Source organism: Polypterus senegalus, chromosome 17, assembly GCF_016835505.1.
Source record: "Polypterus senegalus isolate Bchr_013 chromosome 17, ASM1683550v1, whole genome shotgun sequence".
Lineage (NCBI taxonomy): Eukaryota > Metazoa > Chordata > Cladistia > Polypteriformes > Polypteridae > Polypterus > Polypterus senegalus.
The window spans coordinates 82,986,211-83,004,335 of record NC_053170.1 but is presented as its reverse complement, the minus strand read 5'-3'; the positions used below and the strand labels follow the sequence as shown (position 1 = coordinate 83,004,335).

The following is an 18,125-nucleotide window of genomic DNA, read 5'->3' as shown; positions in this document are numbered from 1 at the left end:
GATTCACTAATCAAGAACCACAATCAGGCTTTACTAAATTTCTTTGTGCACAGGTTAAAAATCGTAGTGTGACCTAAGATCCCACACTCTTCTGAACCATATGTTATTAATATTACCAAGGTAGCCTACTTCCATCTTAAGGAAATTTCAAAGTTGTGTCCTTTTCTTTCAGATACTGCAGTGGTGACACTTATCCATGTTTTTATCACCATGTGACTTGATTATTGCAACACGGATTTGGTATCTCTACTCAGAGCCTAAACAGACTATAGTATGTCTAAATTTCACTGACAAGGGTCGTTGCACATTTAAAACCTTGGGAGCACATTATAGGGTGGTCCAGATCTAATTATGCAATTTTCATTACGCTATATGTTATTAAGTTTATTACATAGAAAATCACCCGAAAAATCCAGAACCATCGAGAAGTGTGTGAACTGACGACATGAAGAATCGTCTTTGCGCCGAACTGGAATCGTCCCCACATAAATCAAAGTCATCCAGACGATCTGGATCTGCATAATTAGATCTGGACCACCCTGTACGCCTACACTTAAAAAAATAAATAAGTAGCATTGGCTACTTGTCCTTTTTTTGATTTCAATATAAATATTTTCTCTTAGTTTTCATGGTCTAGTCATGGTCTTCATGGTCCAACCCCACATTATCAGTTTTATTTCTTGAACTCATATGCTCCATTATGCTCACTTTGTTCTTCTGATTCTATGCTGTTAACCTCCCCAACTGTGTAGACCACATGTGACGGGTGACAGAGCTTTTAGTGCATCGGAGCCCATGGCTCTGGAATGTGCTGGCTTGAGAGCTTCATATTTCTACCTGACTTTGTTTTTAAATCTAAACTTAAAACTAACCTTTTTAATATTGCTTTTTGTTGACTTTTTAAATTATGTACTGGGGGCTTTGCCCCCTGCTCGCTTTGGTTGTCAACCCCCCTGCTGTCTGCGCCAGCAACTTTGCATCTCTGCCGCTAGCATATGTGGATTTCACTTTCACCAAACAACAAACCTTAATTCTCACGGATAGGAGTCTTCACTGGGAAGAAACACTACTTTTCCCTGATGGCAACACGAATTAGAGAATTATCCCGTGGTTGGAATTACATGGCGACATCGCAACGTAAAACTGCCCGTGAGTGAATGTCGTTTCTTTCTCTGTACACAAACTGTGTCTGACAATAGCATTCACACAAAATGAGAAATAATTGAGCCGTGTGCGTGGTTTTAAATGTTTTAGATGTGGGCAGGACTTTTCCAAATCTCTTTGCATAAAGTTATGTCTTGCGGGGCTTGAAATTTTCTCTCATGGGATTTCACTTTTACCAAACAACAAATCTTTTAGTTCTCGTGGATACGCCTCTTCATTGGGAAGAAACACTACTTTTCCCCGATGGCAACAAGAAGTAGACGATCTACAAGTCACGACTTAATGTTTAAATCCAAACAATATATTTGATCTATTTTTGCTGTTCCATTATTTCACAGAGTAATAATTTCTGTTTGTTTGCGCTAATGTGATTTTTACCATAATTTTTTGAGACTTTGAATTTTCGTACTTTCATCATCTCTAACCTGCTCTGCATGTGTATCACGCCAACGTTTTTGAAGTCTTTACGACGTTCTACTTTGTCATCTACTCTGTCTTTTATTTGTGGCCCTGAGCATGGTTAAATCTCTTGGCACAAAGTCTCGTCTTGCGAGATGTGAAAGTGTCTCTTTGATAAAGTCACGTCTCGTCTCTCTTCCTAAGATTTTTTTATTATAATAGAGAGATATATATTGGACTCTGATATGTTTTAATATTTTGTATTGCTGTACAGTGTCCTTGGGTATTTTGAAAGGTGTTTTTAAATAAAGTTTATTATTATTAACTCTTTGAGGGTTGAATATTTTTTTCCAAAAAAAGGATGGTTTCACACAGAAACCAACATAAAACATCTGTTGCTGCATGCTGTGGCTGCCAGTTTGCCAAGAATGAGTGGCAGGCTTGCTGCCAGGCTGTCTTCACATGGCTGGGACAGCAGCGATGGTGGTCACGGTCGCAGTGCATTAGAATCTGGTTTCTACCTCTTATCATTGGTAAGTGGCGATCCACCCTGGCGAACATTGTCAGTACCATGACTAGCTGGGGACCGATCAGCTGAAGCTGGAATCTCACATTCGTTTTTGATCGCTTGTATCAAAAGTCCGACAAGTTATAGTCCAGTTCAGAGATAATAGACAAGATGTCATCCATGCAGTATTTTGCTTTTTGCATTCACTTTGATCTCTCACCAGATGTCAGTGCCATTACTGCCATTGTGTGTGCCTTGCTACTCACGTGAGCGCAGGGAAGCTCGGTCAAATCTAGCTTTCCTTCTAGCAATGAGACTCCAAAATAACAGTTGGTTTTGTCACAGTTTACAGTTGATTACCATCGTCAACTCCTCCTTTTGACAAAAGTCGACATCAGCCCTGAAAGAGTTAAGAAGCCAAAACTAGGTGGGTAACCTAGCATCCAGGTGTTTCATCCAAAACGAGCATTATGAGTTTTTACATGTACTTGTGCACTGATTATATCAAGTGAAACAACTGATTATTTGTGCCCTCACCCGCAATGGTGGAAACTGTTGTTGTGTTTTCCTATACTTTTATTTGAGGTTTAATTGTTACATCACTGTTTAAAATTGCACAAGTAATCAGCTTCTTCCAGCATCCTTAATATTCACTTATATGTTGCACATCATTATGGATCAAAATTTCTTAAGTTATGCTTAACACTGTTATAACAATTAATAATAATAAATATTTTTATATAGCAATTTACTAACCTACTCAAAGTAATTTACATAGACAGTAAGGAGCTACTTCAACCACCAATAAAGTGCAGAATCTTCCTGGATGATGCAACGGCTGCTATTGTAATGCCTGTATGCTCACACATTTTAGCTATTAGGTAAGCAGGAGTCACAGACACGGGATGAGTATGGGGCCAGAATGAGCAGCCTTCGGAAAGTAGTTTAACCAGGACTCTTTTAAAAAGATGTCCAGGGATTGTTTATGACCACAGAGAGTCAAGACTTCGGTTTAACGTCTCATCTGAAGGACGGCTTCAGTTTTTATAGCATAGTGCCCTGTCACTGCTCTGTGGCATTAGGCTCCACATAAAGACCACAGGGTAACCATCCGCTGAAGGCTTTACCAAACCTGTTCCAGCAGCAACCAAAGCTTTTCCTAGATGGTCTCCCATCCCCCAAGTACTAGTTAGGCCCAAACATGCTCAGGTGAGTTACCCGTTCTGAAGTACAATTGGTATGACTGCTGGTCAATAGGTGCTTATGATTCATTATAAAGGGGTGAACAATGTTGGGCCTGTAGGGCTGCAGTGGCTGCATGTTTCTTAATCAGAAGTTAATTACTGCTGAGGAAACACTTATTGCTTAAGTGGCAGCATGGGACATGGAGTCCGGTTCTTCTGCCCTGTTGAGTGCCACCAGGAGGAGCTCACCAAGAACCAGGGGGATATTACCATGACGTTAACCTGGAAGTACTTAGGAGTCACGAGGACGAAAACCTGCAGTATTTCTGGGACACCTGAAGAAGGCGTTTGACCCAGAGATGGAAAACTTCCAGGTCATAGACTTTAAAAGGATTGTGGGAAACCCCAGCAGATCGAGCCGGAGTTGTGTGGTAGAGGAACGGAGCTGCTGGGAGTGGAGGACTGTGATTATTGGATTCCCTAGTTGCCAGTAATGGTGGCGAAGTGGCATTAGATTTCAGGTGCACAGATGCATTCTGTACTTGTTATCTAAATTGCACTGTGGAGCTTTTTGAATTTCAAATACAGAAGCTAAGATTTTTTAAGACTGACTATTATTCTTGATATTTACAAAGAAATGAATAATCCAGCTGCATATTGCTGAGGTTTTGGAGCCTTCTGGTTTCCTGATATGCTTTGACTGCTTTTATAGTTGTTTTTATATTTGTTTATGAATTATGTTATTCGTTTTTTAAACAAGCAAGGAAGTCAGGTTACTGGGTGCTTTTCTTAAAATGCAAATGCTATACAGTATGTATAAATGAATGAGGGTAGTAATGATCATATTAATGAGCAAACCAGCAGTGGAACACCCACAGACCAAGCAAGTACAAATGTTGCTTTGTTGGTGTCACACAGCTGCTCGGTTTTGTTTACTGAGTATCAGATGGTAAAATCTTAGGCTTTATGGCACATAGTATCACATTTTAAATAAGGATCAGCAAACAATGCACTAAATACACCATGCTGGTGGGCATTAATGATAGAGTCAGTGGACTATATTGGTGTGCTGTTGACCCCATGTACATTTTAGCTTTCAAAACTGTGTTAAAGAAGAAATGCTGCCCCACCCAGCTCCTGCGACCCACTGGCAGAAGCGCTGTCAAGTCATTTTAGTGTCACAGATGTTAAGTCTAAGTGAAGGCACAGCCGAAAAAGCTCTAGTCTCATAGAAAAACTGGCTATGATGGCCTCATTGTGTCGTACCAAACATACTGAGACCACTAAATGAATTATATGAAGAAAATAAAATTAAAAATATGCACTCACACTCTTAAAGGTGATTTGGTTTCCATCAATGGGCCGACGTTCAGAGGTAAATGTCCGTGGTTGCACTGGTAGCTTCTCACTGTGTGCACGTCTCCTCCTGTGGTCGGCAGACAATAGAGAGCTTGAGTCAGGTGAGATTTTTCATTCTTACTATAATCAGTGCTTGAAGTTACAAATCAGGCTGGAATGTGTGTTTAACAAATGACCAATAAGATCAGTGGGGATTGAATGGATAACAGCATCGAACAGCGAAATGTTTAAATTATTATAGCAAGAAAGTTGAAAGATAACTAATGCTGAGAAACGCCATACAGCCATTAAAGTGGAAACAGCTATTACTGTGGTAGCAATGGGCTTACAGAGGCTGCGGAACTTTGATGGGCATAGTTAATGTTCTGCTCCGGCTCATTAGGAACATTCATTGGAACTAATTACACGCCCTCGGCGTGGGCTTTAACCGATTTAAATAATCTGAGCAAGACGCCTGTCATCCACAATTACGCTCTCTGCTTGTGACTCATGGCTCACACTGGCACAGCACATATGCCAAAGGCCCTTCTGGGCAACACAGTGTCAAATGATGCTTTCAGCAAAATTGGAGAGCACCTCTACTTTAGCAGGCACCAATGACCATGATGGGTCCCAAAAGTGCATCTCTCCATTATCCACATACACCAATCCTTTCATATTTCTGTTTCCAGCTGGCACTTTTGAAATGGTATTTTTGCTGTGTTTGAATGCCCAGACCCTATTTTACCTTCTAGCATCCCACAAGAATAAGATAAAAAGAAGACTAATAGCAGGAAAACACCTCACGTGACAAATGATCATGAATGAGTGTTTTACAAATCTTCTTCCTGAGCACATACTTTACAAGGTATAAGAGCACATATGCAGTGATGTATCTGTGGGACTGTTGTCTTCTTTGGATAGAAAAGAATTACACCTCGTTGTCTAGGAAAACAGCAGTGGTACTCAAAGGGGATTCTGGAGCACATTTCTTCAAATGAATAACATACCCAAAGGCTGGACAGATTGTTTATACTGTATCACTAAAAAGTGAAATTCTCACCCGAATTCACTGCAAACAAAGAAAAGACCAGAAACTGATAAAACAAGAAAGGCTTTGCTGCTCACTTGTGAATTGTACCAGAAAACAGATTGCTGCTTAAAAAGTATAAAGCCAAGAGAGCTGCAGAGATCCCACAGAGTCAAGAGAGCTTCAGAGATCCCACAGAGTCAAGAGAGCTTCAGAGATCCCACAGAGTCAAGAGAGCTGCAGAGATCCCACAAAGTCAAGAGAGCTGCAGAGATCCAACAGAGTCAAGAGAGCTCCAGAGATCCCACAGAGTCAAGAGAGCTCCAGAGAACCTGCAGGATTTGACTGTGTCAGATGTGTGTGTGTGTGAAGTCTAAAGTTGCAGTACTTTGTGTTAGATGGAGAAGCCTTGATTTTAATTGTCCTCAGCTTGTTAGCACTCAGTATAAAGCTGGCTTGCATGGCCTCTTCTTTGTGACCAAAAATGGTGTACCTGTACACCAAGGACAGAGATACTTACAATCATGTGAGATTAGTGACTAGATACAAGAAGTTTATTGTCATATACACAGTAAAAACACATGTTAAAATCATGTAATGAAATTCTTACTTTGTCCCCTTAGTCCCTTCTTACAGTGTGCAGATTTGTAGAAAAATAAATAAAAAAGAGCAATGAGCAGCATACCATGGTGTGAAATTCAGCACAAGTTTGTATTGATCCCTAATCCATAGCACTGGGTGCAGACAGGTCTGAAAACTCAGAAAGCACATGAACACAGCATCATTTAGGCATTGCCTGGTCCCACTAATACCTGTATTTTGAGGTGTTTAAAAAAATTAGATGCATGTGCTCTGTATTTACAACAGGACTGCAGTAAATAGTGTTTGAACTTTGCCGAATTGTGCAAATTGAACCACCTTCAGCTCAACAATAGGAAGTCAAATACAGATAGGTCCATAAGTATTTGGACAGCGACACAATTTTCACAATTTTGGCTCTTCATGCCACCATGATGAATTTGAAATGAAGAAATTATTGCATGACTGAACTGTAGGCTTGCAGCATTAATTCAACAGGTTTAACAGAAATATACACTCACCTAAAGGATTATTAGGAACACCTCTTCAATTTCTCATTAATGCAATTATCTAATCAACCAATCACATGGCAGTTGCTTCAATGCATTTAGGGGTGTGGTCCTGGTCAAGACAATCTCCTGAACTCCAAACTGAATGTCAGAATGGGAAAGAAAGGTGATTTAAGCAATTTTGAGCGTGGCATGGTTGTTGGTGCCAGACGGGCCGGTCTGAGTATTTCACAATCACAATGCTCAGTTACTGGGATTTTCACGCACAACCATTTCTTGGGTTTACAAAGAATGGTGTGAAAAGGGAAAAACATCCAGTATGCGGCAGTCCTGTGGGCGAAAACGCCTTGTTGATGCTATAGGTCAGAGGAGAATGGGCCGACTGATTCAAGCTGATAGAAGAGCAGCTTTGACTGAAATAACCACTCATTACAACCAAGGTATGCAGCAAAGCATTTGTGAGGCCACAACATGCACAACCTTGAGGCGGATGGGCTACAACAGCAGAAGACCCCACCAGGTATCACTCATCTCCACTACAAATAGGAAAAAGAGGCTACAATTTGCACGAGCTCACCAAAATTGGACAGGTGAAGACTGGAAAAATGTTGCCTGGTCTGATGAGTCTCGATTTCTGTTGAGACATTCAAATGGTAGAGTCAGAATTTGGCGTAAACAGAATGAGAACATGGATCCCTCATGCCTTGTTACCACTCTGCAGGCTGGTGGTGGTGGTGTAATGGTGTGGGGGATGTTTTCTTGGCACACTTTAGGCCCCTTAGTGCCAATTGGGCATCGTTTAAATGCCACGGGCTACCTGAGCATTGTTTCTGACCATGTCCATCCCTTCATGACCACCCTGTACCCATCCTCTGATGGCTGCTTCCAGCAGGATAATGCACCATGTCACAAAGCTCGAATCATTTCAAATTGGTTTCTTGAACATGACAATGAGTTCAATGTACTAAAATGGCCCCCACAGTCACCAGATCTCAACCCAATAGAGCATCTTTGGGATGTGGTGGAACGGGAGCTTCGTGCCCTGGATGGGCATCCCACAAATCTGGGATGGAGAAGAAAATGGAGAAGAGAAGGAACAGCTCATGATCTGTAGCATACTACATAATTGGTGAAACATGGCAGAGGCAGTGTTATGGCATGGGCATGCGTGACTGCCAATGGAAGTGGGTCACTGGGGTTTATTGATGATACAAAAGCTGACAAAAGTTGCAGGATGATTGCTGTAGTGTACAGGGATATATTATCTGCTCAAATTCTGACAAATGCTGCAAAACCGATTGGATGATGCGTCACAGTACAGATGGACAATGAGCTAAAACATACTGTGACAGCAAACCAAATGTTTAAGGCAAATAAGTGGAATATTCTTCAATGGCCTAGTCAATCAACTGACCCCAACCCAATTGGACACGCATTTCACTTGCTGAAGGCAAAACTGAAGGCAGGAAATTCAACAAACAAGCAGCAATAAAGGCCTTGCAAAGCAGCAGTAGGGTGGAAGCCCAGCACTTGGAGAAAGCCATGGGTTCAGACTCCAGGCAGTCATCAACTGCAAATGATTTTCAAACAAGTATTGAAAATTATAATTATATCCATGATTATGTTAGTCTGTCCAAATACTTTGATCCTGTGAAAATGGGAGGGAGGGGACCATGTATAAAAATGGCTATCCTTCCTAAATGGCTCATACTATATTTCTGTTAAACCCTTTGAATTAATGCTGAAAGCCTACACTTCAAACATGTAATTATTTCTTCATTTCAAATCCATTGTGGTGGCGTATAGAGCCAAAATTATGAAAATTGAGTCACTGTCTAAATACTTATGGACCTATCTGTAAGATACTGGTGGACTTCTGGAGGATTAACATCATTTTTCCCCTGGTTCTCGATGATGAAGATGTGGAGGAGGTGAGGACAAAGAAATACCTTGGGGTGAATCTGAATGCTAAGCTGGAGTAGTATACCAACACAGAGGCAATCTGTATTCAAGAAGGATCAGAGCTGCTTCTATTTCCTGAGTAGGGTGAGGTTAGTTGGTGTATTCAGGCCACTCTGGCATGATTTCTACTGCTCTGTTGTGCTCAGTGTATTTTGCCATACAATAAGTGTGACATGATCTGGCAATGAGCTCAGCAACTGTGGTCTGCAAATCTGAAATACCCCATGACTAGAAGTCACATAATGCAATGCTGGCTTTAGTGAAAGTCCAGCCAAAAATTGACAACAATCATAAGTAATGTGCATTATTTAACCATCTATGGTTGCTATGCCCATTTATGTTTGTTTTGTTCATCTTTTATTATCTTGGCTTCTTTCCTAATCATTTCTTTTTCTACCTTTTTGCTTTACTTTTATTATTCTATCAGTATTAGTGATATGATTATCATTAACTTTACTACCTTACTGTTCTCCTTATTTTTAATACCACCTTTCTGCAAATGTACTGTCACACTTCTACTTAAAATAATTATATTTAGTAATAATACTTAGTTCCTATACTTGTCTCGTTTCCCTTTACTTTCTATTTCTCCTTTTTCTTTTTAATTTTAAATGCAGAAAAAGATATAATTTGAACGTTAACAATTGCAGCGCACTTTGGATTATTTCCAGCTAAAAGAACATTTTAAGTGTCTGTTTTTTCATATTACTCTAGTTATTTGATTTATTGGGATTTTTTTTTTAAGATAATTATGCTATATCTTAGCATGAGTTTACCTTTGTCAGGGAAATGTGTGTGTTTTGGACGTGTCATGCTGCGAGGCGTGTCAAAGGGCAGGAACTCCAAAGCATTCGATCTTGGCCTTGTTGGTCAAGAAGACAAAGAAAACCAAATATTACCTCATTCCGGTGATTCTCAAGATCAATGCTGGGGTAAATCAGCAGGGTTTCATTTCAACAATGTTTCACAAGTCAATAATTGCACTTATATGCACACACATAACCAGATTAAGGTGAATAACCTGAATAAGGCAGAAACCTGGCGTCTTTATAATTTCCATTTACATAGGCATGTAATCTTCTGCAGTTTTCCTGTGTCAAAACACTCCAACATCACAGAACAGCACAAAAAAAAGTTAAGAGTTAAAAGTCATTATCTGAAAATAAACATAAACACGATGCCTGTGATCACTTTCTTGTGTTTTGTAAATATGTTAGTCAAACTGACTCTTTATTTATAGGTTTCTGTTACCGGATTGCAAGCCACTCACTCTTTTCTGCTTGACTGTGCGACTGAGCCCTTGCAAAGGACCCGGGTACCTGTGTTTCTTGACTTATACCCAGTGCTGCTAGAATAATAACAACCCAGGTATTTCTCTCTATTATATAAATAAAATCCTGAGACGAGATGAGACTTTTTGAAGAGATAATTTCAAGTCCCGTCAAACAAGACTTTGGCCATTAGATTTTTTCAATTCACGGCCTCCTCTCAGCCATATTCAAACACACACATGGTAATCTCACCTCTCCTTTGTGTAAGTGCTTTTGTCAGACACAGTTCCTGCTCTCTCAGCTCTTATAAATGTTAATGTTTTCCTCACTTTAAGTTCCCAATTAAAGAAGACGTACTATGTTCAAATGTTACTGAAGAATTTCATCACGAAGGGTTATCAACAGTAAAAATGTGTACACGGGTAATCCTAGCACCGAGAAACGATGAAGTCAAACGAATTAACAATAACATTTCAATCGGTTACATGGCAAATAGGTTAAATGCATATCAATAGACTATGCTGAAACAGTTGGTGGTGATTGTGCAGAACATGAAAACAACAACTTACAATAATATCTACAACCGTTAACACTGTCTGGTCTTCCACCACACAAATTACTTTAGAAAGAAGGACGTATCTATGAAAGGTAATGTAGCACATCTTCAGGTGATAACATTAGACACCAAAGGAGATCTTGATATGCCATTTGTATTAAAACGTTAACAGTTTCCCCGTTAGAATTGCTTTTGCAAAGACAGTTAACAAATCTCAGGGACAACCATTCGAAAAAGTAAATTTTATTTAATAGAGAGAAAGAAATGAAATGCAATCACGGGCAGTTATATGTTGCGTTGTCACGATGTAACTCCAAACACAGAATCAAAATTCAATGCGATATTGATGAAAATTTAATTCAAAATAATTGTTTACTTAAGTTTTACAGTAAAAGTGTAAGTTTTAAAAGTATTTGCATGTTAATTTCAAATCCAAATAGAAGAAAATCATAGTACGCAACTAATACCTCTAACACAATATGAAACATAATTTACTTTAAAATTATTACATTTTACTATTTTGTAATATGGTTAATTACTTGCTGTAATGTAAAATAGTTAGTTCTATTATGCATATGTAACAATTGCCATGAAAATAAAAATCTGTTTAAATTGTATATCTGCATCCCCATACGCGAGCAGCTGAACGGCAAAGTGGCTAGCACAGAGCACCGGCCCGGGAATTGGCGAGCGGGGACGAAGCTCACTAGTTTTCCTCTTATAAAAGGAAATCCTGGGACGAGACTTTCTCGGAGATAATTTCAACTTCCGCGAGAGATAATTTCAGGTCCCGTGAGACAAGACTCTTTGCCAAGCGATTTTGACAAGTCCCGCCCTCCTCTCAAACATTTACAACCACACCCACGGTCCAATAACTTCTCATTCATGTGAATGCTATTGTCAGACACAGTTCCTGCACTCTCAGCTCCGAGTGGGGTCAGAAATAAAAGACAAAGAGTAGAAGACAAAATAGAACGACGTAAAGAGGTTCAAAAACGTTGGCACAATACACATGCAGAGCAGGTTAGAGATTATGAAAGTATAAATTTGAAAGTCTCAAAAAACTGATAGTAAAGATCGCATTAGCGCAAACAAATGGAAATTAGTATTCAGTGTAATAACGGAACAGCGAAAAGTGATTGAATATATGGACATAGGTGATATGACAGAGAGGCGGCACGGTGGCGCAGTGGTAGCGCTGCTGCCTCACAGTTAGGAGACCCGGGTTCGCTTCCTGGGTCCTCCCTGCGTGGAGTTTGCATGTTCTCCCCGTGTCTGCGTGGGTTTCCTCCGGGCACTCCGGTTTCCTCCCACAATCCAAAGACATGCCGGTTAGGTGGATTGGCGATTCTAAATTGGCCCTGGTGTGTGCTTGGTGTGTGGGTGTGTTTGTGTGTGTCCTGCGGTGGGTTGGCACCCTGCCCAGGATTGGTTCCTGCCTTGTGCCCTGTGTTGGCTGGGATTGGCTCCAGCTGACCCCCGTGACCCTGTATTCGGATTCAGCGGGTTAGAAAATGGATGGATGGATGGATGATATGACAGAAGTATGTAGGTATTATTTGGCTTTAAAGTTGAAGTCAGAGACTTGTAGATCATCTAATTCGTGTTGCCATCAGCGCAGAGTAGTGTTTCTTCCCAATGAAAAGGTCTATCCGCAAGAATTAAAAGATTTTTTAATTTGTGAAAGTAAAATCCACATACTCAAGCAGCAAAGACGCAAAACAGCTGGCGCATACAGCAGGCCGGGGGGTTGGCGAACGAAGTAAGCAGGAGGCGAAGCCCCCAACTTTACTTAAATAAAATAAGTGTATTACATTACTACTTATTACTGTTAAAAAAAAATCAGACTACGTAACATGTGTTACTTTAACGTGTTACCCTACTGCTCTCCAGATTGTGTTGCTGAGTTTAGCACTGTACGCTCAGCTCATTAACAAAAATGTAGTGATTTCAGAAATACTAGTTCAGCCAGGAAAAAGGAATAATGTGATCATCTGAACGTTTGCCTCTGGAAATTTATCTTGTGGCTGCTAAAAGCTTGTGCAAAGCAAACACATGTGCAGGCTGACAGAGTAAAGGTCCCGGCCTGCTTTGTAGCTCATTTTGGAGGTCTCCAATACCCTTTCGCCAGGTCTGGTCATAACACTTTGTAATTCAGATAGACACATCCGCATGGCTTTTTAGTCACTCAGTTTTCTTCCCCTTTTGCTTCATTTTATTTCATATGTTTAAAAAGAAATTTAAGTTCAAAATTCAGATAACCATCAATTGCAACTTACAGGAGTGATAACAGTTAATCGGCTAAACTGGCGTCACTTTCAGTTGAATGTATTCCCCTTCAAACTTCTACTTTCAATAAAATATTTTGAAAGAAAAACAAAAACAACAAGCTGAGTGAAATAGAACTCTAATTCTGCCCAGCTGTTTATCATTTTTATTTTTCCAGAAATGTAAAATATTAACATGGCAACAATGAACAAGATATACATGTATAATTAAATGATGCGTTCCATAAACCCAAAAAATTACATTGAATGTTAAAAGCTTAAGAGATCTACACGATTTCAACTTGGACAGCATGTCACTGTTAACTGGCTGCAGTAGCCATTTCTCATTGCCTTGAAAATATCAAATTACATGACTAGGATATGCAAGGGTTGACACATTATCCAACTCAGTGCAATAGAGGACATGGATTAGCTGGAGCCTCAGTTGGGATACCTTCCTATGGGATGGTTTATGTGTATGGATGTGCATCCCAGCCATGATGGTTGGTGTTCCCCTTCTTAGTGTGAAAGCCAGAATAATGGACGGATGGAGGGAGGCTGCCTCCCGGGGCCAGGTGTTCCTCCAGTATGCTGGGTGGCAGCATCCCTTTACTGGGACCCTTTTTTGCAAACCCTTAGTGTTACATGGGAACTGGAGTGCCAATGGACAGCCCTACTGGGGTCCTTGGGTGTCACCATGGGGAGCTGACCCGGAAGGCAATAGTGTGGCACCAGAAGTACTCCCTGGTCTGGCATGAAAAAGGACTGCTCCACCTCACCCAGGCATTGGCAGAAGAGGACAAAGCTAGCCAGGAGAGGATTGTAAAAGATTGTAAAATTCTATTGCTTATTGTGGAGAATGTAGCCTGTTGACAGGTTTCTGTGCTCAATAAACAAGACCCTGGACATGTGTCTGTGCAGATGTGGTCTAGATTTGGGGTCAGTGGTGCCCCCTAGTGTCTGCATTTCTTTACAACTTCTTAGTACAGTTTCAGATTTTCTATTGTGTTACAAAAACATGACAAAGTCAAGATATTTTGGGAGCATATCAACATTCAGCACACCTGGATAATGACGAAAGGTCAATTAGATATTTGTGCTTCCTTCAAAGTTCCTTGAGCCCGTCTTCTGTTTCTGTAGCCAATAGCATCCATCCATTCTACTTCATTTCTTGAGGGTATACTTGCTGTTCTTTGTTGTTGTTCTTGACTGCAGTTTTCTTTGTGAGCAAATAATGCATTGTACCTCTGGCGGAGCACTCACTGGCCATCAGCTCTGTCACATGCAGGAGCGTAGCCCTACAACTTGCAACAGAATCAAATCTGTCTCTTAGCACTACAATTGAGTTGCTGTTAATGTCATATTACACGAATGGCGTCATGAACTGTGACTTGATAAGATTGTATACATGAAGACTACAGTGGGAAATAACTAAAAAAAGTCAGGTAATATCGCAGGGGCTCTTGACAACTTAGAAATGGTGTTATAAATTTCCTTCTGTCTAGAAAGGTTTGAAAAGCACAGCAAAACAATTTGTAATTCATACGTTTACATTAATCCAGATGTTTGGGGAAGAAAATCAATAAATGTAAAAATTCACTGATTGGGCCTGCAAACCCCAAATGCTCAGTCCAAATGTATGTCATGCTTTTCAGGTTCATTAGTTTTCACAGTGTTATTATTCTGCCCCACATCTTGTTAGCTGTTATTTGTTGAGCTGTGCTCCCCCTTCATCTTGTCATTTATTAACACACCAGTCAGTCACATCCCACACTCACAGTGGTGCTATAAAAGACTGTAAAACACGTGGGTCCCATAATAAACATTTGAATACAATACACCCCATGTGTCTCACGTTGGCACCCCTCTATCTCTTGTTTCGGTCACGTCTGAAACGTATCTTTAGGGTATATAACCTCTGGGTCTGGTTAGTTGTGGTATGCAGCAATCTGAACCTCTGTCTACGTGCTTCTGTTTGTCTTGATCCAACCATGGAAATCACTCAACTTATAAGTGACTTTTAAAGCTTTATTGTTTAATGTACACTGTCTGCTATGTATTGCTTTCTTTATTGTCTTTGATTGTACACCTGTAAATGCCTGTATATTTCTTTTGTATATATTTCAGTTTACAACGAAGTATGTCCAGTAAAACCCTTCAAGAAAGCTCGCTCACCCCTTGTCGTTTTTTATGTGGATGTGCCGAGTTGTTTAAGCTCTCTGCGGCCACGTTGCACAGACAGCGCGGAGTGAGGCAGAAGTTATACAGCAGAAAATGTTCAATGTGGAGCATACAACCTGAAAAGACAATGTTATAAGAGACTCAAGTAGTCTGAGAAAATCCAAAGTAGCGCTGCGAGCACCTGAAAGCTGATTTACATTGAATTAAGAATTCACAAACTGATGAAATAAAAAAGAAGCAAGGCAAGAAATGTGAGATACAACTACTGTTCATATATAAGCTCCTAGGGACACTTTGTATGTGCCCACCCTAGGTGGCTAGAGTTCATCTTCATGACAGCTGTACTGAAGCTTTGCAAGAAAAAGAAAAAGAAGCCAAAGTCCTAAAATGGGCACAAGGCATCACTCGACTTCATGGTAATGTGCATGGATGTGGCGTCAAGACTTTTAAGCTCACATTTGCATACTGCATATTCAAACGGTATTTTAAACATGAAATGCATAACGTTAATTGATAGTTGACAGCCATGCTCTTAAGAGTTCATCTCACAAGAACTCATTCAGTGTAAAGCTGTGATTATGTACCAATGTGTGTGTAATATGTACTGTAACTGAATATTCCCAGTTTTACTCTAGAGAATGCCAAGATACTTGAGATTCATTTTAAATTAAAATTAAGTGGGATGAACGGAGTTAACAGACATATTTTTGCCTCTAGGAATTAGACTTCAACATAAACTTCACTCAAATGAATTGTAATATTTCATAAAATGTAATGGCCATGGATAAAATACTGCAGATTTTTACAAAAAACAAACAAAAAAACAAGTCTCAAACTATATTGTGAAATACCTGAAAGGGCCAGTTTTTGCAAGAAAGCAAACAAATCTGGAACAGATGAAACCGTTTTATAAGCAAGAATGTGCAAAAAAAAAAATCCTCACAGCAGATGGGATTGAGTGATTAGTAACTACAGGAAGCATTTGGATTTTGTCATAAGATCTAAGTGGATGAAGGATCCCTTATTGATTGAAAAGGTTTCGTGACTTTTAAACATGAGTTAAATGTTATTTATCTATTTCTTTTTCTCTTGTATGCAAATAAAATAATATCCATTCTTTGAGAAAAGTAAGCATTAGCCTCGATTAAACAAACAACTCCCCAGAAAGATACGAAATGCACTAGACAGACAGATAGATATGAAAGGCACTAGATATTGATAGACGGACAGAACCAAACAAGACAGATATGAAAGGTGACAGACAGACAGATGTGTAAAGCACTATATTAGACAGACAGACAGACAGATAATAATAATTCATTACATTTATATACGACTTTTCTCAGTACTCAAAACACTATCCACACAGGGAGGAACTGGGAAGCGAACCCACAATCTTCCACAGTCTCTTTACTGCAAAGCAGCAGCACTACCACTGTGCCACCTGTGAGGAAGATAGATAGATAGATAGATAGATATGAAAGGCACTATAAAATAGATAGATATGAAAGGCACTATTCATGATAGATAGACAGACAGACAGAACTTTGTCGTCAGGGAGACTTTAGTTTTTACAGAAGCTCAAGAAATACAGATTTAGCAATTCTAAATTATTTCTGCATGTCTGTGTATGTGTGAGGTGGTCTTTGATGGACCAGGGCTCATTTGTGCCATTCACATAATGCAGTTTGAGTAGGATTCCGTCCTGGGGTTGATAATATGTCATATGTTTGGTTTTTATTTAGGTTCTTTTTTTGTGATCAAATATTTATTGAAGTTTAAATAACATTAAAAAAACAACAGAACTAATGACATCAACAGTTTTTGTTTCACAAATAAGTTAAAAGTAAACAACTGTAAAGAACATGTTAGGTTCTTAATGCAATACAAATGGCCTTAAATTATAAATTGTATTCAAGCTGTCTACATTTTGAATGTTCTGGATTATTTAATTTTAAAATGGGTTCTTATAAAACAGCTTTTTAGTTTACATACATACTTATGCAAATTAATAGCATGATATAAGCATGTATGTTAAATTAGCCAGTGAATTAAGTGATAGGAATTGAACTGATAACCTTGCAATACTCCATAGTCCACATCGCCTATATTATATGTACATATTACCTACAGTTGGACGCATGATCTCTACTTGTATGTTGTTAAAACATACCCAGATATCCAAAGTAACCAAGGTAATACACAGTACTCAAAGGTGGGAAAAATAAATGGAAGTGACTCTGACCAGCTTCCTCTTAAGTTTTGTAAATCTGCTGCACAGCTTCCACACCTCATCATCATTTTCCAGGTTGTTTGCTCTACACTGTTTTTACCAGTAAACAGAAAAAACAGTACAAGTGACTGGTACATACCCCAGACATTAAAGCTCCAGTTAGATGTGAAGTTTAGGAAATGAAGTAGAAACCAACTATCACTTTAGACTAAAATGATCCCTTGAAAGGAAGGCTTAAGATAGTCTGTAAAATTTATGAGAGAGCAATAAAGAAACTCCATCTGACAATAAATAATTCAGTAGGAAAACACACATGGTCGAGATGCAAAAAAAGATGTGGTTCTTTTCATCTTTTTTTTTTTTTGAATAAGTGCTGAAGTAAGGGTCATAGGGAGCAACATTCAACTTGGGGCAACACTGCACTTCAAACTGAAGAGAGAGTGAGCACCTCTCGGCATCCTGTCCAGAGCTGACAGTTCACTCAAGCCTCAGCAATCAGGCCCACTGACAAACGCAATTGCTACAAAAGATGCAAAGCCCTGTACATTCAGTAGCTTCCTAATGCTTATTTGGGTAACTAAACTGAAAAACTTTCCAAGGTATGGACACTGACATTTGTTTTTGGATGAAACTTACCCAAAGCCTTATTATCTGGTAACTCTGACACTTTTGTATTCCACAATATTATGAAGTATGCTACACAAAGTGTACAGCGTGAAACACCTGCACTTACAGGAATCAAAACTCTCATCCACAAATATGATGGAGACAGACAGTGATAGGACACCTGGTAGCTGAAGTATATTTTGATCTTTTGTATCCCACTTCCCACCATGCTACACAAAAGATATTGTGTTAAAAAGTTTAAGCTACATCTATGTAAAGCTCTAATCCAAAAGTGTCACAGAAAGCTATTGGTCTGGCAGCAATAACCAGGTACTAAA

At 39.5% G+C, this 18,125-nt stretch overlaps 1 protein-coding gene across 1 annotated transcript in view; it reads right to left on the bottom strand.

The window, feature by feature from the left end:
• LOC120517211 (centrosomal protein of 112 kDa-like) overlaps positions 1 to 18,125 on the bottom strand; it is a 196,823-nt gene that overhangs the window by 166,979 nt on the left and 11,719 nt on the right. The window contains exon 5 of the mRNA XM_039739378.1: positions 4,585 to 4,681. Coding sequence (XP_039595312.1) covers positions 4,585 to 4,681 — 97 coding nt within the window. The remainder of the gene's footprint in view (positions 1 to 4,584; positions 4,682 to 18,125) is intronic.